The 22,247-nt window shown below is 41.6% G+C and overlaps 1 protein-coding gene across 1 annotated transcript in view; it reads left to right on the top strand.

Annotated features, from left to right (window-relative positions):
- The first annotated feature begins 840 nt into the window (after positions 1–840).
- qrfpr (pyroglutamylated RFamide peptide receptor) overlaps positions 841–22,247 on the top strand; it is a 46,106-nt gene continuing 24,699 nt past the window's right edge. The window contains exon 1 of the mRNA XM_062983604.1: positions 841–1,371. Coding sequence (XP_062839674.1) covers positions 1,032–1,371 — 340 coding nt within the window. The 5' untranslated portion in view covers positions 841–1,031. The remainder of the gene's footprint in view (positions 1,372–22,247) is intronic.

The following is a 22,247-nucleotide window of genomic DNA, read 5'->3' as shown; positions in this document are numbered from 1 at the left end:
CAGCATTTGAGAAATAATATGCTGGACCATTCTAACAACTAACATGTCAGACTACACAGAGAAGCCATTGAAATCCACAAGCATGTGGACAATTTCAATAGAAAGGAGGGACCCATGAACATGAATAAAATCAGTATTTTATTACCAGTATTAAAAAACTCTAAAATCAGAACAGTAAATAAGGAAGTATACTCTGAAAACAGAGGAAATCCAGACATTAATCAATCAGGGGCAGCTAACACCTCCGAACAAAGGATTCCCCCAGGCAGGAAGAAGCCAGGACATGAAGCTGGCAATGCCATTAAGGCTAATCAAGGTGATTAATTACAACATTCACACTGGCCTCCAACAGACAAGGGTTCTTTCTCTCACCCTGGATCTTCCACAGATATATAAACCTTCCTTACTTAGTTTTTCAAATATACCTCACAACCTCTGAGGATGCCTGCCATAGATGTGGGCGAAACGTCGGGGGAGAGTGCTTCTGGAACATGGCCATAGCAACTCAGCTGAAGTGGTTTTTTAACAGTGCACATAAGCCTCTGGGACTTGTAACAACAAGAACAATAATAAAGGTCGGTGTTTTGGTTTGTTCTGTTACTATTCTGTTTGAGTTTACATTTTTTTCCCCATAGTTCAGTTTTATTCTAGTGTGTGAAATCTTTTATCTCTTTCTTTTCTTCTTGCCCTTCCCAAATGTATCACTTAGACTGTGCTAAATTGAATAATCGATCGTTTGGAAAAAAGAAAGAAAGGGAGAGAAGCGGTCCTTTCTCTTCGCGGATTGGTTGAGCGTCGGGACAATCAGGGGAGGCGAGGCGCAGGCTTCTTCTTCTCCTTCTTCTGCCTGGGCTTTGGAGAGGCGGGAGCGCAATCCATAAATTCTACCCGGAGCGTCTTGGGCTGCTTTGTCTCATTGGAAACAATGCTGGCGGGGGAATGTGCCTGAACTTTCTTTCCCCCTTCCTTCTGAAGCAAGCCGGGACTTCTTCCCAGGGTTCTTCCCCCCAAGGATCCTTCTCCGCCGGAGGATGCGGGCGCTGAACATCACCCCGGCGCAGTTTGCGCGGCTCTTGAAAGCCTACAATGTGACCCGGGAGGAGTTCATTGCGCGCTACGGGCTCCAGCCGCTGGTCTACATCCCGGAGCTGCCCGGGAACGCCAAGCTGGCCTTCGTCCTGACCTGCGCCCTCATCTTCGCCCTGGGCTTGTTCGGCAACGGGCTGGTGCTCTCCGTGGTGGCCCGGCGCAAAGCCATGCGCACCGTCACCAACATCTTCATCTGCTCGCTGGCGCTCAGCGACCTCCTCATCGCCTTCTTCTGCGTCCCCTTCACCATGCTCCAGAACATCTCCAGCAACTGGATGGGCGGTGAGGACACAAGGTCCTAGGAAGGTCCCCTTATCTACTAAGAGGCTACAGCAGGCATGGGCAAACTTGAGCCCTAAGCGGCTGAGGGGGGAAAGGAAGGGGCCTGAGGCTGTTAGGAATGGTGAGAGTTGAAGTCCAAATCCCCTGGAGGGCTCAAGTTTGCCCATGCCTGGGTTACAGCATCTATACCTGGGGGTTGGGACCCCTGGGAGGGTCACGAGGGAGTTCTGTGTGGGAAATTTGGCCCAATTGTAGAACTATAAAACCCAGCAGCTACAACCCCCAAATGTCAAGGTCTGTTTTCCCCAAACTCCACCAGTGTTCACATTTGGGCATATTGAGTATTTGTGCCAAGTTTGGTCTGGATCCATCATTGTTTGAGTCCACTACAGTTCCCACAAGTTTTGGCCAGGCTGTATGGCCATGTTCCAGAAGCATTCTCTCTCCTGACATTTTGCCCACATCTAGGGCAGGCATCCTCAGAGGTTGTGAGGTATCTGAAGATGCCTGCCATAGATGTGAGCAAAACATCAGGAGAGAATGCTTCTGGAACATGGCCATACAGCCCGGAAACTCACAGTAACCTAATGTAGGTAAAGGTAAAGGTTTCCCCTGACGTTAAGTCCAGTCATGTCTGACTCTGGGGGGGTTGAGCGCCGTTACCTTCCCGCCGGAGCCGTACCTATTGATCTACTCACATTGGCATGTTTTCGAACTGCTAGGTTGGCAGAAGAACCCAATGTAGCAGTTGTGATTTAATTCCCGACACAAAGAGTGGCCAGATGTGTGCTTCTGTTAACCAGTTCTGGATAATGCCTAAAGGTAGCAGCCAGAAGGAAGGCTACGGTGATCCAGGCTACAGTCATCTCAAGACTGGATTACTGTAACGCCCTTTACATTGGCCTTCCTGTGTCGGTGATCCGGAAGTTCAAATTGGTGCAAAATGCAGCTGCCCAGCTCCTTGCGGGAGTCCCGATAAGATGCCACATAACACCAATCTTACGGCAGCTGCACTGGTTACCAATTGAGCACCGGATCACTTTCAAAGTGATGGTGCTTACCTTCAAGGCCTTACATGGTCCAGGGCCGATGTACCTGAGGGACCGCCTCACCCCCTACAAACCCCAGAGATCCCTCCGTTCTGAGGACCAAGACCTGTTGGAGGTCCCCAGTTTTAAGACCTTGCGTCTAACAGCAACTAGACGCAGAGCCTTTTCAGTAGTGGCGCCATCGCTCTGGAACACCTTGCCACCTGAAGTTCGTGCCTTGCGGGACTTGTTGGCCTTCCGCAGGGCATGTAAGACACACCTGTTTCGACAGCCTTTTGAGTTCTGTTGTTGATGTTTTAAAAGGTGCTTTAGGATGTTTTAAAGATGTTTTTAAAGATATTTTTAAGATGTTTTTTAAATTGTTGATTTTAGCTGGTTCTTGTAAGCCGCTCCGAGCCCTAGGGGAGTGGCGGCATATAAGTTTGAAAAATAAATAAATAAAATAAATTGATTGCATGGATTTTTAATTAATGATTATTGCTATATTATATTTTTGCCAATTTTATATGTCTGATTTTAAATATATTATTGTATTTTAATGTTGATATGCTGAATTTTATATGTGGTGTGGCACCATATGTGCTATTTATAAGCTGCCCCGAGTACCTATGGGAGATGGTGGCGGAGTATAAATAAAAGTTTATTATTATTATTATTGTTAATAATATTATTATGTGATACATTTGGGAAGGGCAAGAAGAAGAAAAGAAAAAGAGAAAAGATTTGTATGTTTCTATGCCAGATATAAGGAGCCCCGGTGACGAAGTGTGTTAAAGCACTGAGCTGCTGAACTTGCAGACCGAAAGGTCCCAGGTTCAAACCCCGGAAGTGGCGTGAGCGGCCACTCCGGTGGGAAGGTAACGGCACTCCATGCAGTCATGCCGGCTACATGATTTTGGAGGTGTCTACGGACAACGCCGGCTCTTCATGGAAATGAGCACCAACCCCCAGAGTCAGACATGACTGGACTTAACGTCAGGGGAAACCTTTACCTTTTATGCCAGGTATGGGCAAACTTTGGCCCTCTAAGTGTTCTGGACTTCAACTCCCACAATTCCTAACAACCTACCAGCTGTTAAGGATTGTGGGAGCTGAAGTCCAAAACACCTGGAGGGCCAAGGTTTGCCTATGCCTGGTGTAGATGCACTCTTAGAAGCCCAGCCCCACTCCACAAGAGCAGGCAGAATCTGAGCTGTTAGGCTCAAAATAACCCTCAGTTGGGATGATTCCACCATAAATATAGTGGAGTACCAGAAGTAAACTTTATAACCAGTAGAAACATACGTGTGATTAGATGGGATAAGCTTATATTCCTTAGGATGGTTTAGGATTGCCGAGTCAGAACTTTAGGTTCAGAAATATTTATTGAAGTAAAAGAAATACATTCTTGATAGAAAAGGTCTTTCAGCTAACTAGCTTACTAAATCTGATCTTCTAAAGAAGTTTAAAAAGGCAAAATGTGCATCCTCATAGGTAGAAAGGCATTCACGGCCAGAATCACTGGGTTGTTGTGCATTTTCTGAACTGTATGGCCATGTTCCAGAAGCATTCTCTCCTGACGTTTCACCCACATCTATGGCAGGCATCCTCAGAGGTTGTGAGGTATATTGGAAAACTAAGCAAGGGAGTTGTTGAAGGCTTTCATGGCCGGGATCACAGGGTTGTTGTATGTTTTCCGGGCTGTATGGCCATGTTCCAGAAGATTCAGGAGAGAATACATCTGGAACATGGCCATACAGCCTGAAAAACATACAACCCTAAGCAAGGGAGGTTTATATATCTGTGTGAGATCCAGGATTGGAGACTGAAGTCTTGTGTGTTGGAGGCCAGTGTGAATGTTGTAACTGATCATTTTGATTAGCATTAATGGCCTTGCAAGTTTCATTCCTGCCTGGGGAAATCCTTTGTTCTGAGGAATTACAGACACAAATCAATCAGGGGCAGCTAAACACCTCAGAACAAATTATCCCCCCCGGCAGGAATGAAGCTTGCAAAGTCATTAAAGCTAATCAATGTGATTAATTGCAACATTCACACTGGCCTCCAACAGACAAACTTCTTTCTCCCACCCTGGACCTTCCACAGATATATAAACCTCCCTTGCTTAGTTTTCCAAAATACCTCACAACTTTTGAGGATGCCTACCATAGATGTGAGCAAAATGTCAGGAGAGAATGCTTCTGGCTCATACAGCCCAGAAAATGCACAATGATCCAATTGCTAAGTCATCAAAGGGGAGGAAGAGATGGTGGCTAGCAGGAGGAGGAAAGACAAAGCCCTTTTTGGGAGAACATGCATAGGAATGTGGGGAAGGAATCCCTCATCTTAGCCCTGTCTCTAGCCTAGCTACTCATTGAGGACTGGAAACTTGATGACACAAAAAACTTGTGTAGTCCAGGGATGAAACCCAACAGAAGATTACTCTGGAGAACTATAGTTCCCACTTCCCCACAACCAACCAGGATTCTGAAAATCCTAATCTAGAAAAGCAATTTGTTATGCTTTGGGAGGAAGGTCTTCTGAAAAATGCCATCCTCAAGTAACTTTCCCAAATACTTCTCCAGAGTAGTGGTGTGCAACTAGGAGGGTATGGGTGAGTGTGTGTATGTGTGTGTGCAAATCACATTGGATGACACCATCAGAGTGCCATTACAAGGAGTGAGACCAAAATGACTGTCTACAAAAATTTTGTGCAGTGTTTCAGCAAAAATGTATTGCTTCCTATAAGAATGTCCCTATGGTTAGATACAACCTCAAAACATTCTTTGTAAACCCAGCTTACATGTACTGTATTAACATATTGTACAAGCCTAAAATCCATTCCAATTTACTTTTTGAACCTTAGAATGCACGATCAGAGCTGGCATCCTTATTCAGTTCCAATGGTGTGGTTTTATCTTTATGCACTACAAGCATGCTGCTGCTTAAATTTTTTTTTAACTTTTTTCTGGTATTTTAGAAACAATATTGTGGTCTGGTCTGGAAGGAGGTCCATTGGGTGATACCATGAGTTTTTTTTTTCATGTCAGGAGCGACTTGAGAAACTGCAAGTCACTTCTGGTGTGAGAGAATTGGCCGTCTGCAAGGACGTTGCCCAGGGGATGCCCGGATGTTTTGATGTTTTTATCATCCTTGTGGGAGGCTTCTCTCAAGTCCCCGCATGGTGCTGGAGCTGATAGAGGGAGCTCATCCACGCTCTGCCCGATTCGAACCTGGCAGCTTTCAGATCAGCAACCCAACCTTCAAGTCACAAGGCTTTAATCCACTACACTACCAGGGGCTACCATACCATGAGTTAATTCACTGGGTGATAGAACTGTCTGAGAGTTGGTTCCCCTACCAACTGCTCTGGCTGTGCTCCGTGGTGAATTCTGGGAGTCTTGGCCCAATATGAAAAAATTCCCAAGTGCACGTTCACATTGGTGACGTATTCTGACAGCTGTGGTCTAAAAAGAAACTTTTACCAAGCTCTTGCCTTTATGGCCTAGGGATTCTGGGTGATGTAACCCCGAAAGTGTTATTTTGCTAAGCTCTTGTCCATGGTGGCTGGGAGATTCTGGGAACTAAAGTCCGAAAATATTCCTCCTGTCCATTGCACACACACACAGTTTGCTCACAACAATGAATGTATTGTGTTTCCATTATATGAGTATTCTGAGCACAGGTGAAGGAAGCATTCACAATTACCCTGCTGTGTTGTACAGGAAAAACACATTTACAACTGCATGGTGCTGTTGGTGCTCCTCAGTGTGTCTTTGTTACTGTGGTTAGTGTCAAGTTTTATTTGTTCTTTTTCTACTCTTGTGTTTAATATGTTAATGATGACATCTATTAATCTGTTACTTCCATCACCCTGACCAGTGGCCATTCTAGCTGTGGCTGGTGGGATTTGTCTCCATATTTAGTACCAGTGTCCTCAAAGCCTCTTTCAATCTCATACATGTATTTTTGTTAGATTGCATCTGTTCCAGTTCATAAGGTTGTTGTAATTGACATCCCAGAATAACATTAGTGCCGCTGGAAACATTGTAAAACAAAAGTGGGGGCAAATTGCACTTAAACTTCAAACTACAATTTGTCATTTCCAGAAATTAGACCTGATTTTAAGAGGCTAGAGAGAATTTGGGAGATGTTGTTTTCTATGATGCAGAGAAGGAAGCTGAAAATAGTAAACCGGGCTAATGGTCAGGCACAGACACAATATAATGCAGTTTCATAAATTCAGTTGTCAAAGAGGTTGCAAATTCTGTAACTGCATGCCCTTTGTCTTGCTGCTTTTGCTCCCTTTCAGAACTAGACTACAGTGGAAACTTGAACTAATAAAATAAAGCTTACACAAGTCCCAAGCATTTCTCATATCTAAAATGCTTAGGATCAGAAGTATATTGAAATTTTAAAAATATTTTGGAATACCTGTATTTAGAGGATGTCTTAGAGAAGGAGCACAAGTGTAACATTCATTTCAGTTTCATATACATCTTATCTACATTACCTGAATAACAACAACAACAACAACAACAACTTTATTTTTGTATCCCACTTCCATCTCACCGCAGGGACTTGAGGCGGCTAACATGGGGCCAAGCCTAGATAATCACAATAAAACAAAATAAAATACACACATAAACACAACATCATCAAACAAATAATATTAAGACAGAGTAAAATATATTTGTACACAATAGCATAATAATGAGATAAAATAAAAGGCCACCATTTAAAAGCAGAACAAAGATTAACCTAAAAACAAACAAACTGAAGGCAGTTTTATGCAATATTTCAATAATTTTGTGCACAAAACCAAATTTTATGCACAGTAAACCATCAGAAAGCAAAAATGTCCTATGTGAACACTTTGGGATTTTTCAGTATTTTGGATTTGGGAATTCTGGACAAGGGATGCTTAACCCGCAGTTCAGGTAAAAGTAAAGGTTTTCCCCTGAAATTAAGTCTAGTCGTGTCCAACTCTGGAGTTTGGTGCTCATCTCCATTTCTAAGCCTAAGAGCCGGCATTGTCCTTAGACACCTCCAAGGTCATGTGGCCAGCATGACTGCATGGAGCGCCATTACCTTCCCGCTGTAGTGGTACCTATTGATCTACTCCCATTTGCATGTTTTTGAACTGCTAGGTTTTTGGAAGAACCTGTAGTTTAGTCAAATTGAAATGGTGAAGCCAAGGATAGAGTGCTGAGACTTTTAGCAGAGACAATGACAGCATTTCTTTGCCACACCTTTCAAGTTTCTCAATTTCTTTCTTCATTGCTGTCTTATAGTGGGTAGGAAATAGAGTCCCATCTACCTCAAACATGTATTGTTATCAGCTCTCCCTGTTGTATTGCAGATTATTCTGGACTCAACTCTATTTATGATGGCATAAGCCTGAGAATGTTTGTATAAATTTGTTCAAAACACAGTAAATTCTGTAAAATGTCTCATGGAATGTGGTGGCAATAATTATATTGTCATTAAAAGGATTTGTGATTAGCATGTCTTTGAATAAATAACTGAAAGCAATTTACTTTGCAAACAACTTGCCTGTGGTGAGAGTAAAGGTTTAAGAAGCACCAAACATCACAATTAATTCAAAATCACTCCTTGTTTTCCTATGACACAATTCGGTAAGATGCCTTGTTCACAGGACTCAATGGCACTGGAGGATGTTCTATCTTTCCCTTGCAGAAATGCAAAAAATATTTGACAATGCATGTTTAACAGTCCTCTACTGGGGAACACAACATTGTGATCTGGCAGCTTTCATATCAATGGGGTAGTGAATCCGTTCTGAGATTTAGTCTGAACTTTAAAAGAACTGTTCAAGGTGGGGAATCCCTTTCTCCCCCCTCATCCCTAAATAGTGGAGACCCAGGTGGCACAATAGGTTAAACCCTTATGCTGGCAGAACTGCTGACAGAAAGGTCAGCAGTTCGAATCCGGAGAGCGGGGTGAGCGCCTGTCTGTCAGCTCCAGCTTCCCATGCAGGGACATGAGAGAAGCCTTTCACAGAATGGTAAAACATCACACTTCCAGCAATGTCCTTGCAGACAACCAATTCCCTCGCACCAGAAGCGACTTGCAGTTTCTCAAGTCGCTCCTGACACACACACACACACACACACACACACACACACACACACACACACACAAAAATCCCTAAATAGGAGCTTTAGGAGCCACTTTGAGACTTCTTTGTGGAGAGAAAAAACAGGGTATTATTATTATTGTCATTATTAGTAGTAATGTACTGTCGAAGGCTTTTGCAGCTGGAATCACTGAGGTGTTGTGTGATTTCCAGGCTGTATGGCCGTGTTCTAGCAGCATTTTCTCCTGATAATTCATTTGCATTTGTGGCTTGCATCTTCAGAGGATCTGATGGTGATGATGACGATGATGATAATGATGATAATAATAATAATGGCTGTCTTATAACATGGATTAAAACACAAAGTGGTTTCATCAGCTTACTGACTCTGGAGTCAACATCCATCCCTGGGCACAAACAGGGTCATATAGGTATTTCAGGCATCTTCAGTGTCATTCTTGGTGCCTGTGGAGGTAAAGGTATTTAAACAAAGCAAGTATGGCAACAGCAAGTATGTATGGTACATGCAGAGGGATGCTCTTTGTTCTCACATCAACAGCAGGCAGAATCAATTGATAGTGTGATCAATAATTTCTTTTTTACTTTTTGCTTTTATGTCCATGCATAAAAGGAATTGGGATTTTTGTGGTGCTGGCAGACTGGGTTCTGTTTTATAAGCTCTATTGAATCAGCTATGAAAAATGTAGAAGAATTAATCTGTCTCTCTGTATGTGCTTTCAAGTTGCCTGTCAATACAAGGGAATGCCATTAATATCATAGAATTTTCTTCTACAGGAATATCCATAGGTTAGTTCTGCCAGGTATTTCCTCTGTAATATATCCTACAGCACCTGGTATTCATTGACGTTCTCCAATCCAAGTGCTCATAAGAACCAACCCTGCTTGGCTTCGAAGGTGAGATGAGATCTTAGCCATTTGTATAGTCAGTGAATACCCCACTATTATGAGTGTTCATAAAAGAATTAGTATTATGAGATGGAATTCATGGTTGCATTTATTAATGTATAAGCCCCCAGTGGCACAGTGAGTTAAACTGCTGAGCTGCTGAAAGAAAGGTCGGCAGTTTGAATCCGGGGAACAGGGTGAACTCCCACTGTTAGCCTCAGCTTCTGCCAACCTAGCAGTTCGAAAGCATGCAAATGTGAGTAGATCAATAGGTACCACTCTGGTGGGAAGGTAAAGGTATTCCATGTCAAGAGAAAACCTTTACCTTTACCTTAAGCTGGAGTTCTACATTCACAACTGATTCACAACCACTATGTATTCAATAGTGTAACGAACACCTCGGGATTGTGAATGTTTCCCAGTCCTGTTTTATTGGGTAGAAGCTACTTTGAGTGATGGAAGTCTGTTCCCCTGTTGATCAGGACACTGTCTTCCCCACTTCTAAGTAACTGATCTAGAATCTCAGACTCCCTTTCCAGAGTAATTTGTTATTCTTTACATTGATAACACTATTTTTAGGTAGGTGAGAATGATTACTGTAGTAAAAGGTTGGGAGAAGATGGTTACATATATCCATCTGGTGCTTTTATAGACAATGATGTGGAAACCCATAAGACTATACTTCATCCTTATATGCTAGATTACATCAAGCATTTCAAATGTATTTAGATGTATAGACTGTGCCCAATTTTACCCAGCTGTTATTATTTCTGTCAAACATTTCATTATCTAAATGGTGAAATTCTATTGAAGTTAAACTTCAAATCGATGCTGATAATTACCTATCCTCTTTATGAGGTGATAAACAACTCCCTGGCAGGGATCCTAATTCAATCTGCCAGCACAGTTTGATGAATGAGAGGGAATTGGAAGGCTGGATGTCCTTAGCAGGATGGTTCCAGTTAATTCTGTAATAGATAGATAATTCAGGTGCTTAATAGAAAACTATATTTTCCTTATGTGGAAATGCATTTCTATAATATAGTTTTGTTATAAATTGTTGTAGCTCAGCCAGCAGCAGAAGATTTTTCTGATGATGGGTCTGAGAATAAGGGGGATGATGGATTTCAAAGTGAGGAGTCTGTGACTGATCGGAGAGAGCTGCAGGCAGATGAGACTGATGTCGTGGATTCCTGTGCTCATTTCAATGCAACGGGAAAGTTCCAGTTCCCTTGAGAAAATGCCTTGGGCCAATGGGGAGTGTTTTCGGGAAACTAGATTAGGCCTGAGAACGCAAGGAGTGAAATATAGACAAATGTCATATTCTCCAAGAATCCGAGAGAAGACTTCCAAGGCCAGGTGTCTTTGGCATGATTTTATGGGTACCTGGACAGGCTTAATTAAGTGGTATGGGCTTCTTCTCAGAGGAGACAACATTACCATAAGGGATGGCTTTCCTGTCTCTGCTCTCAAATTTTTGATTCAAGTGTTCTCAAGTTTCCTGTTCTGGTTCATGCCTTTGTTTTTTGAAAGGGTTTACCTTGCAAAAGTTCCTGTTTTCATGTTTATGGATTTATGTATGAAGAACTGCTGTGGATTTTGGTTGTCTTGACTTTATGTACCTTTGCATTTTTGGATTACTGCTATTTTGTACTTTCTATACTACTGACCCTTTTGGACTTGCCCCTTTTTCCATTTATCTGTTTTCTTTAATAAACATTTTTAGATAGAATTATTGGACTCTGGTGTGGTGCTGGGTGAAAAGGTGTTTCAGTGCTAGAGTGCAACATAAATACACTGAGTTAGATGGTTGGCCTAGGAGGAAAAATATGACAGCTATAAATTCCAGTGTAGTCTATTACCGTTGTAGTTCAGTTTTGCCTTTGATGCAGATCAGCATCAGTTATGAGTCTGGAATATTTTAGCTTTTTGGAATTCTTGAAATATGTTCTGTGTTATTTTGGGAGGCATGACATAATAATACTAATAAAGAAGACTTTGGTAAGCAGACCATTTTAGCAGAAGGAAGATAAGAAAACTAATTATTTTGTCTCTAAACCTTTAGATTACAGTTTGGAGGCTAGGACTGGTAAATAGAGAATGCTCAAACTACCAGAAGAATTATGGACAAATGTATTACATTTATTTTTGGTGCTTGTCTGTTACAATATCAAGTTATGGTTCAGCTGTTTAGTGGTGCTCTTGCTTTTAATATAAGCATGTATTTTACATAGAACCACACTGAAATTATCTTCAATGCTACTTTCTGTTATATTTTTATACAAATTTGCTTACCTGCTCTTGTTTCCAAAATGTAAGCATTGTACAAAGGTTTTGGTAAATACTCCTGAAGTATAGTTAGAGTCCTCAGGAGCCCCTGCTGGCACAGTGGGCTAAACCGCTGATCTGCTGAACTTGCCGACTGATTGGCAGTACGAATTTGGGGAGCGGGGTGGGCAGTTAGCCCCAGCTTCTGCGAACCTAGCAGTTTGAAAACATGCAAATGTGAGGAGATTAATAGATACTGCTCCGGCGGGAACGTAACTGTGCTCCATGCAGTCATAACAGCCACATGACCTTGGAGGTGTCTATGGACAACGCCGGCTTTTCGGCTTAGAAATGGAGATGAGCACCAACACCCAGAGTCAGACACAACTAGACTTAATGTCAGGGGAAAACTTTTATCTTTACCTATAGTTAGAGTAGAAAGATTTTTTTTTATAAATGTCACAAATGTGTTGAGTCTTTGTATTTTTGTAGAATATCTCTTCAACATAGAGTGTAAAAATTATGGGATAGGAAAAAAAAGAGTAGTCCAAAAATCTGACCTGGAGAATTGGGCTCTGTGAATGCCAAGATTTGCTTGTAGAGGCAGACTTATAAAATAACTGTCTGCATGTTTAATAATGAAAAAGCGTGTGATCGCATACAGTTTTTTCCTCTATAAAGAACATGCTGTTATAATCCATAAAATCTGTATCTTGCCTTGGTTACAGATTTCTGAAGTAGTTGGACAGAAGCTGTATGCTTCTACGGATTGATGGGGATTATAATGAGCTTTGCAATAAGGGAGTTTATCCTTGCTGGTCCTGTTAGATGTCTCAGTATATTTTGTTGCCATCAAAAGGAGATTCCACCTGAACATAAGGAGGAACTTCCTCACTGTGAGAGCTGTTCAGCAGTGGAACTCTCTGCCCTGGACTGTGGTGGAGGCTCCTTCTTTGGAGATTTTTAAACAAAGGCTGGATGGCCATCTCTCGGGGGTGCTTTGAAAGTGATTTTCCTTCTGCTTGATAGGGGGTTGGGCTGGATGGCCCACTTAGTCTCTTCCAACTCTATGATTCTATGTGGTATCCTTCAGGACTGTTTCTCCAGAAATGGGACTTGGTACACTGTTCTGCTTCCAGGAGGGAAAACTCAGAAGATAGTGTAGTGGGACTCCTGTTCAGTGTCCTGGCATTGGCCTGTTGGATTTCTCAAGACCCAGTTTAACATCAACATGAAAACTCTAAGAGACATCATCCAGGGGTTTGGGATTTGGTGTCACTAATATTTTACCTTTTCTATACGATTCTTAGGAAGCTTCTCCATAATGAACTCATATCTGTTGTCAGAAGCAAACTGGATGAGGGCAAAGAAGCTACAACTTAGGACCTCATCATATGGAATTTTTCCTTCATTTCTACCAATTTCTACACACTTCAAAGATGGACTCCCACAGAGCGCATCAAACAACACAGAACCTTTTACAGTGGTTGCTCATGGGACTTCTCCTTTGCAGCATGTAGTAACTGGAGGATTTCAAAGATGGGCAGAAATCGGCTTCACTCCTTTCTCTACACACAGAAAAGCTTAAAAATTGGTATTTTTCCTTGTGATGGAAAGTGGTGGATTTTCTAATTACTTTGTGACAGTTCAGTGTGGGCGGTCTGCTAATGGTCCTTCTGTTTCCATTAGTAGTTTAAAGACGGTGTGGGTGCCATTGAAATAAGTGCTCTTAAAAAAAGTGTGCCTTGCTCCTTTAGTGTAGGACTTTAATATGTGGCCATCTGCAAAAACAAATAACTTTGGAGTGTTTATACATTTCTAAACTCATTTGAAAATAGTTGTCTGCCGGAAATGACTTCTGAAAGTCAACTAAGTTTACGCAGAAGCTTAAATGCACACACAGTTTGCATTCCCTTTCATATCCTTGACTGAGCAAATAATTCAAATAACATTTGTTAACTTTAATATTAGCATTACCAACAGAAATGATTCAAGTGTTATATTGTGGTCCTGTGCCTTCTGCTTCTTAATGAGATATGTTACCTTAGACATGATGTTCCAGTTCAGTTGTCAGCAGCAAACTACCTCTAATAATAATTTTTTATGATAGAGGGAAACATTGTAACTTCCTTAAATCATAGCAGTACAGAATAGATCTGGAGCCAGAAAGGGTGAGAGCTCCTATGAGTACAGGGTATGCTCCTCATGACTGTACTATGGTTTGGTAATAATAATAATAATAATAATAATAATAACTTTATTTTTATACCCCGCCCCATCTCCCCGAAGGGACTCGGGGCGGCTTACATGGGGCCTTGCCCGATAAAACAATCAAATATCAAAACACAGCAATAAAACAGTTATCCAATAAAAACATCAATTACAGTAAAAACAATCGTTAAAATCAACATAAAACATACAATATTAACACTGGAGACTAATTCATAGAACCCAGGCAACGTGCAACATGTGCCGAAATGGGCCGAAATGGGGAAGGTAATTTCACAGTTAAAATGGACAAAATGCAATATAGCATTGGCAACACCTCAAGAATGGGGCTATTATAAAATGGGCAGATCGATCAGTCCAACACCAGATTAAGTATCAAAGGCCTTTTGAAAGAGCCAGGTTTTTAAGCTCCTATGGAAGGAGAGGAGGGTGGGGGCCTGCCTGATCTCTCTAGGAAGCGAGTTCCAAAGCCGGGGGGCCACGACGGAGAAGGCCCTTTCTCTTGTCCCCACCAACCGCGACTGCGAGGGTGGTGGGAGCGAGAGGAGGGCCTCCCCCGACGAGCGAAGAGAACGTGCGGGTTCGTAGGGGGAGATGCGGTCTCTAAGGTAGGTGGGTCCCAAACCGTTTAGGGCTTTGTAGGTGATAACCTGCACCTTGAATTGGGCCCGGAAAGTAAACGGCAGCCAGTGGAGCTCCTTAAACAGAGGCGTTGAACGTGCCCTGTAATTCGCTCCAGTTAGAAGCCTGGTATTGTCAGAACCCTGGCAGCGGGGCACCAATAACCTTACACAGAGGCCAGTCTCTATCTAATATCTTTATTAAGGAAATATATAAAATCAATAAAAACAAGTGAAGGATATAGTTCAGAAGCAGACCTTTCAAATGAGGTCAAATATAGTCCAAAAATGTATTGTCCAATAAATGATATTAGAGTTCAAAGTTTTAATCCACTTGACCGAAACACACACTTTGCCAAGCAATAGTGTGGGGAAATAACTGAGTCTTAGAGTCCAATGAAGCTTGACAACAAGGCTGGAAATAAACTTGATTCTCGACTAGGTCCGTGACTGGAGACAAGGCAAAACATGAAGCATGAAGCAGGATCCGTGGTAAAACCGCGAGGCAGGGCAAGGCTTGAAGCTTGATCCGGGAAGCAAGGAACTGGGATTACGAAGTCCACACACGATCTCTCTCCTGAAGCTGATCAATTGACTCCGCAAAGAATCCCTCGCGCCAAACACCTATATTGGGTCTCGTTTTCCCGCCAACAGAACTCTTTCCCTAGAGAACGAGAAGCGAAACCCAACTCTGTCCAGATGCAAGACTCCTTAGAATTTCCCAAGGGAAGCAGACCTAATCAGCCATTTGTTTGGCAGCGATTCTTAGGCTTCTCCAATTAGCTTCTCTGACTCCCCTGTCTTTAGAATAAAATTCCTTCCTGGGAAACGGAGGGGAGTACTGCCCAAGGCCTGGTTTACTGAATTCTTGAGGGCAAACATCAACATCCGGCAGGTGAAAAGACTCCAGTTCTTGTTGAACCGGCGAAAACCCCATGTTTTCATCTTCATCTGCCACAATAGTACTAGGAACAGGACTACAAGGCCCATGAGTCATCACAGGTATAGATAGTCTTGGCGTTACAGAAATTTGGGGTGTCTCTGCAATATACAGCAGTATAATATCAGGTGTCCTTCCAGATTTTAGCACACTGCAACTACCAGTACTCTCAACCATTGGATATGCTGGATAGGAAGAGTGCCAGCATGGTGTAGTGGCTGGAGCATTAGATTATGGCCCCTTCCACACTGCCCTATATCCCAGAATCTGATCCCAAATTATCTGTTTATCCCAGATTATTTGACAGTGGAGACTCATATAATACACTTTAAAGTAGATAATCTGGGATCAGATCCCGGGATATAGAGAATTATGGGCCTCAGTCTCTGGAAACCAGGGTTTGAATCTCACTCAGCTAAGGAAACCCATTGAATAACCTAAGGCAAAATCACATTCTCTCAGTCTCAAAGAGAGGCAAAGGCATAACAAATCTTGTCAAGAAACGTCTATGATGTATTTTTCATAGGGACCATAAGTAGAAAATGACTTGAAGGCACACAGCAACAAAGGTGCTGCTGGGAGATGGAGTGAAATAGCATTTGGAAGACTGCACGATTTCCATACCTGGATTAAAATCCTCTACTGCAGAACTAGAAACTAAATCCCATGATCTAGTAGGATAAAACACGGCAATTAAAGTAGTATTAAAGTAATATGAAGTAGTGCAGAATATCGATCCAGCGATAGATTTGTATAATACAGTTCAAAGCAGATAATGTGGATGCTCTGCATTGATAATCTGGATTATATGGCTCTGTAGAAAGAGACATAGTTAGTGCCACACAGTTTACAGAAAACTGTGGGCTACGCAGTTTTCAGAAAACCTACACACACAGATAGATACCTACATAAAAACTCCAACCATCACCCAAGTCAAAAAAGAAGGACAATTAAAGCCCTGGCAGACTGTGCAAAAAGAATCTGTGAATCCCACTTCCTCCAAGGTGAACTTAACCACCTAAACTGGGCTCTGAAGGCCAATGGATACTGCACCACAGACATCAGAAGAGCTGCAAACCCAAGAACAAGCCACGAGAGTAAAGACAAAGAGCCACCCAGAGGAAAAGTGTTCTTACCATACATTAAGGGAACCACTGACCACATTGGGAAGCTGATGAAGAAACACAAACTATCTACAGACCCACTAAGAAAATCCAACAAATGCTACGTTCAGTGAAGGACAAGAGGAATCCTCTCACCTCTGCAGGAGTCTACTGTATACCATGAAGCTATGGACAAGTCTACATAGAGACCAACAAGCAAAGCATTGCTCAGACACGAGTCAAGGAACATGAAACACACTATAGAATACTTCAACTAGAGAAGCCAGCCATAGCAGAGCACTTGATGAATCTGTTGTGACTCAGCTGGAGTCTCAGAGTGACTGATGGGGATTGTGGGATTCAGGTTCCAGATGTTCAAGATGATGGTATTCAGGTTCAAGATGACTCTGATGGGAATTATGGGATTCAGGTTCAGAGTGTCCCTGCTGTGAGAGATGAGAAACAGGGAGGCATTCCCATGGCAGGGAATGGTGTTGATGATACTAGGGATGATACTGAAGCTAGCCAGATGCAAAGGGAGGAAAGCTCCCAGTTAGATAGCATGCAGACAGAGGCTGCTGCTAACGAGATGTCTTGCCTTGACGAATCTCTAGATTGAGCTGGCCGTTTGGAATTCCGGGTTCGCCAGAGTGTTAGAATAGCAAACAAGAGAGAGGTCAGAGGCCAAAGAAATGTGTTCATGCTATGCAGAGAATATTAAAAGGGTGTGCTGAAAGAGAAAACTCTGTCAAAAGCAACGTCTCGTTTGAGTCAGCAAGCTCTTGCTTTCCCGGATTATCTTGCAGCTTTGTGTATTCAAGTTCATGGGACTTTGTCATGCATTAATGGAACCTTGTTTTATGCTTAATGTTTTCTTGGATTATTCTTTATAGCCTTGGTTTTGCAACAATCTTTTGGAACTTTACTTTTGCTTTTTAAGAACTATTTATTTCCTAATTCCTTATAAATTACAAAAGACTTCAACATGTGTACAGCCTGGTGTATTTAGCAAGGTGAAGATAACCTGAGGTGCGACAGAACCAACCTGGACATAGCATATTATTTGAGAACACAGAAATGCTGGACCACATCAGACTACACAAAGAAACCATTGAAATCCACTAGCATGTGGACAATTTCAACAGAAAGGAGGAAACCATGAAAATGAACAAAATCTGGCTACCAGCATTAAAAAACTCTAAAATCAGAACAGTAAATAAAGAACAACACTCCGAAAACAGAGAAATTCCAAACATTAATCAATCAGGGACAGCTAACACCTCCAAACATACCTGCCTCCTACAGACTAGAATTCTTTTGCCCACCCTGGACCTTACACAGATATATAAACCTCCCTAGTTTCCAACATACCTCACAATCTCTGAGGACGCCTGTCACAGATGTAGGCGAAACGTCAGGAGAGAAAGCTTCTGGAACATGGCCATAACAGCCCGAAAGACTCACAGCAACCCAGTCATTCTGGCCATAAATGTCTTTGTCAATACATAGCCATAGTTAGAATTGGCTGTTAATGGATAACTGGATTCTCTTGATACTGAAAAGCACTTCTTCCAACTTTCTTCAGTGATAGCATGTCTTGTGGCATTTGGTTAGAAGCCCTGGAATTACTTTGCCAGTAATATTTATGGGCAATTTCTAACCTTAATTATTAAATGGAGTCAGGTTTTGATCAGTGTACTTTGTATTCTCAAATGTACCTTTGATTAAATACTTATTAGATTTACTATCTAATGATGGGATTTCCTATCTCTTGTTTTCTCTTACATTTCTGCATGTATTTTCAGTTCCTCTTCTTCACTGCATGTACTTTGTAATGTTATGGCTTCCCATTAAGCAGTTAATACATTTGGAATTATATTCAGAGCATAATGTTTATGATTCTACCCATCCACACTAAATAAGGTCAGCGTGATCTTAACATCAATTGGAGGATTTTTAAGTGTGCCATCTAAAGCTGGGCAATTGGTTTGTCTCCTGTGCTCAAGCCTGATCATAAAACAAACATGGTTCCACTTAAATTTAATGGGCTTCAAATACCATCCATTACAAACCAGTAATGGTGAATGACTGATTCTCCTGAATTAACTGCCAGAGCATATGGATTTTGATTTAATTTGAGGATGTCAAGCTTTTCTGAAGGGTCCATTTTCCCCCCTGATAAAGAAAGGTCATAGAGAAATTGAAGCAAGGCTCAATCAGATGGTTTAGCATTAAACCTTGTTGATGAAAGAAAAGTTTGGCCTTCTGAATGAGGTGGCATTGGAAAGAATATTGCTGACATTTTAAAAATAAGCTATTTATTGAAGGTTAAAAGGAAGTTATTCAGAATGTTGACCATTTTGAGACTCATTTCACCACTGTAATGTTGCTGGAGCTAATCCATATGTCTAATTTTTCCTCGAAAGCAAATTCGAGGAAAAATGAGCCGGGGCTTTATACTATCCAAAAGGAGTTGTGTACAATACTCATTGGGCCCAATAAGTATTATAATTGTTTAGTGATGCAAAATGCAACCCAAACATTGAGAAGCATGAAGTTGCTTAGCCCTTAATTTGGAATTTCCCAAGACTTGTGAAAATTACCTTCAAAAATAAGAAAGAGATTTCCCCCCCAAGAACACTGTGTGTTTGAGTATACATCTTACAAGATTTTTTCCTTAGGTGATATTGTAATCTCCTGAGCAGTCTTTGAAATGTGATAAACTGTATTCTAGTCAGGACTATACTACTGTTGTTAGGCAAGATGGGTATCAGGATGTTCTTTCTGTTCCAAAGATATTTTTTTTCACTCTCAATCACAAAGAACAGAGCCGAAAGAAAGCTATTGCTTATGCATGTTAAAACATTGATAATAACCTGTGATGACAAATACCACATGGGGAAGGGTCTGAACAATGGGCAAGAGCTGCAACAAACAGTTCTTTTGTTTCTCTGAGCATTTGTGGTTGTGTAAATAATACATAAGTTGCTGTTCCCAGGCTCCTTTCCATTCTATGAGCCAAGCTCAGCACCCCATGTTCTTTTTTCTTCAGTATACTGCCATTTGCGTGTTATACTGATTTTTGTATTCACCCCACTTGGTGTTAGAACATTTTTTATCAGAACAATATTTTCTTGTCTATCAGAGTGATTTTAAGCAGTTCCCTTTGTTAAATTAATGGTTTTCTATAGTTTGTTATTGGATAAGTTGCTATTCCCAAGCTCCTTCCATTCTTTACACCAGATCCCAGAGTCCCATTCCCCACCCCCCATTGGCATACAGTCATTTGCTATTTTCATTTATATCTTTATGTGGATATCCCCCGTGTCCCATGGTAGTATATCTTGACAGGAAAATACTTTCCTAATAATCAGAGTGCATTGCAAGGAACTACCTTTGTAGGACTGATACATGCACATTCGATAATTGAGATATAGTTTTGTGTAAGGAATCTGAAGTCAAGATGTCTAGAGTATTTACTTGAGAAATGGTGAAATGCTTCATTGAATAAAAAATCATAGAGTTGGAAGAGAGTACATTAGCTATCCAGTCCAAACCCCTGACATGCAGGCAAAATCACCCCCAACAGATGGCCATCCAGCCTGTGTTTAGAAGGAGCCTCCACCACATTCTGAGGCAATGAGTTCCACTGTTGAATAGCTCTTACAGTCAGGAAGTTCTTCCTAATGTTCAAGTGGAATCTCTAAATTATTGTTCTTTAAAAATAGCCTGTTTCTACTCCAGCACTTGTTTTCTGTAGCTTCCTTCTTGACTACGTAAATAACTACATAAACAAAACTGGAAATGGTCCATAGAGAGCAACTTTAATCATTGTCATGATACTGAAAATTGAAGATTGACATGATTTAGCCCAGGCTCCTGTCTGCATTGTGACAGCTGGATGTTCCTTTCAGTGGAAGGAATTTTAGAGATATGTTTTCTTTATTAAAGAAATTGTATTTGAGTCCAATATGGCAAGAAATAGTTGCAAGATAGTTCTATGAGCACCATGTTAAAATGCTACAGTAATTGCTTGATTTTGTTTTTGGTGTTATGGTTCTTCAAGTTGATTGCAACTTACAGCGACCCCTTCATAGACTTTTCTTGGCAAGAATTATTCAGAATAGTTTGCCATTGCTGGAGAGAGCATGGCTTGCTCAAAGTCATCCATTGGATTTCTATGGCTGAATGGGAATTCAAACTCAATTTTCTTGGAACCTCTTCACACTAACCTTAGTTTTGCTGGCAATCGCTGGTGAAATGGTAGGTGCGTGGGGCACCCCATGGCACCCCGCACATCATCCCTTTTTCACCCATCAGACGGGGGTGGCACCCTGTTCCTATCAGACAGGGGAAAGGGTGGCAACATTTATTGCCACACTGGCCTTTCCCTTAGCAGATGGGGAAAGGGCACCAAAAATTCAGGTAGCTCTGTTGGAGCTATACAAAACCCACCTACCTCTCCATCGTGGGCAACACTTCCTCACCACTTTGGGATCAATGGGGGCGGGGTTAAGCCAGTGTTGTCTGATGGCACTCAACAGGCCCCATTCCCAAAGAGGAGCCAGGGACCAAAAATCCTTGGTGTGATGAGATGGTTGGATTTTTACTGCAATATTCAAATTACTTATGGCCCATTTGCTGGTATATTATAGTAACAGTATGTTATGGGGTCACAGTGGCGCAGCAGGTTAAACTGCTAAGCTGCAGAACTTGCTGACCGGAAGGTCAGTGGTTCGAATCCATGGGATGGAGTGAGCTCCCATTGTTAGCCCCAGCCTCTGCCAACCTAGCTACAAATGTGAGTAGATCAATAGGTACCGCTTTAGTGGGAAGGTAATGGTGCTCCATGCAGTCATGACAGCCACATGACATTGGAGGTGTCTACAGACAACGCTGGCTCATTGGCTTAAAAATGGAGATGAGCACCCCCTCCCCAGAGTTGGACATGACTAGACTTAATTTCAAGGGGAAACCTTTACCTTTTTATCTGATAGTAATCATCTTAATTACTAGGCTTAATGTCAGGGGAAAACCTTTGCCTTTACCTTAATCATCTGTTTGTGTCTCAGTTGAGTAAAAATCAAACTTACCATGACAAATTGTGTTGATTTTTGTGAATTCATTTACTCCACAAGAAAGTGAAAGTGCATCTTTTCCCAGCCCTTCTCCACAATCTTGCTAATACCAATGTTACAAAAAGCAAGCAACTTGAAAGAAGACAAGAAAAAAAAAGTTGCGCTGGGCTTCTGTAAAATGGAGCTTTTTTGTCAAGAGACCTTTAAACTGAGGTATGCATGTATGTTTTGCTGTAGCTGCTCTCTGTACAATAGTTATTTTTCTGCAATCAGAATGATGAACAGTGAGCTGAAAAAATACTGTAGAATGTAAAAAATCTGATGCCAATTTTTACATTATGTTTTAAGATAACCCTTGGACAGATTATAGCAAAGCTTCATGAGAAAAAGAAGGGCTCTCCTAACAGCCTAATACCTTACAGCCTGGAAAGAAAATAATGGTTGAAGAGGTGATATTTGGAATTTTATTCCTCTACAGAGAAGAGGAATAAGAACTTTAGAAGTGCCTCTAAAGTGTGGTGAAGAATCTTTGTAAAGGAATAACAAACATAATGTTTTCTATCTGATATACAAATAGCTTACCTTAAATTTTCCTTTAAAGAAG

This window comes from Anolis carolinensis, chromosome 5 (assembly GCF_035594765.1).
Source record: "Anolis carolinensis isolate JA03-04 chromosome 5, rAnoCar3.1.pri, whole genome shotgun sequence".
Lineage (NCBI taxonomy): Eukaryota > Metazoa > Chordata > Lepidosauria > Squamata > Dactyloidae > Anolis > Anolis carolinensis.
The sequence above is the reverse complement of the archived record's forward strand: the minus strand, read 5'-3'. Positions and strand labels throughout refer to the sequence as shown.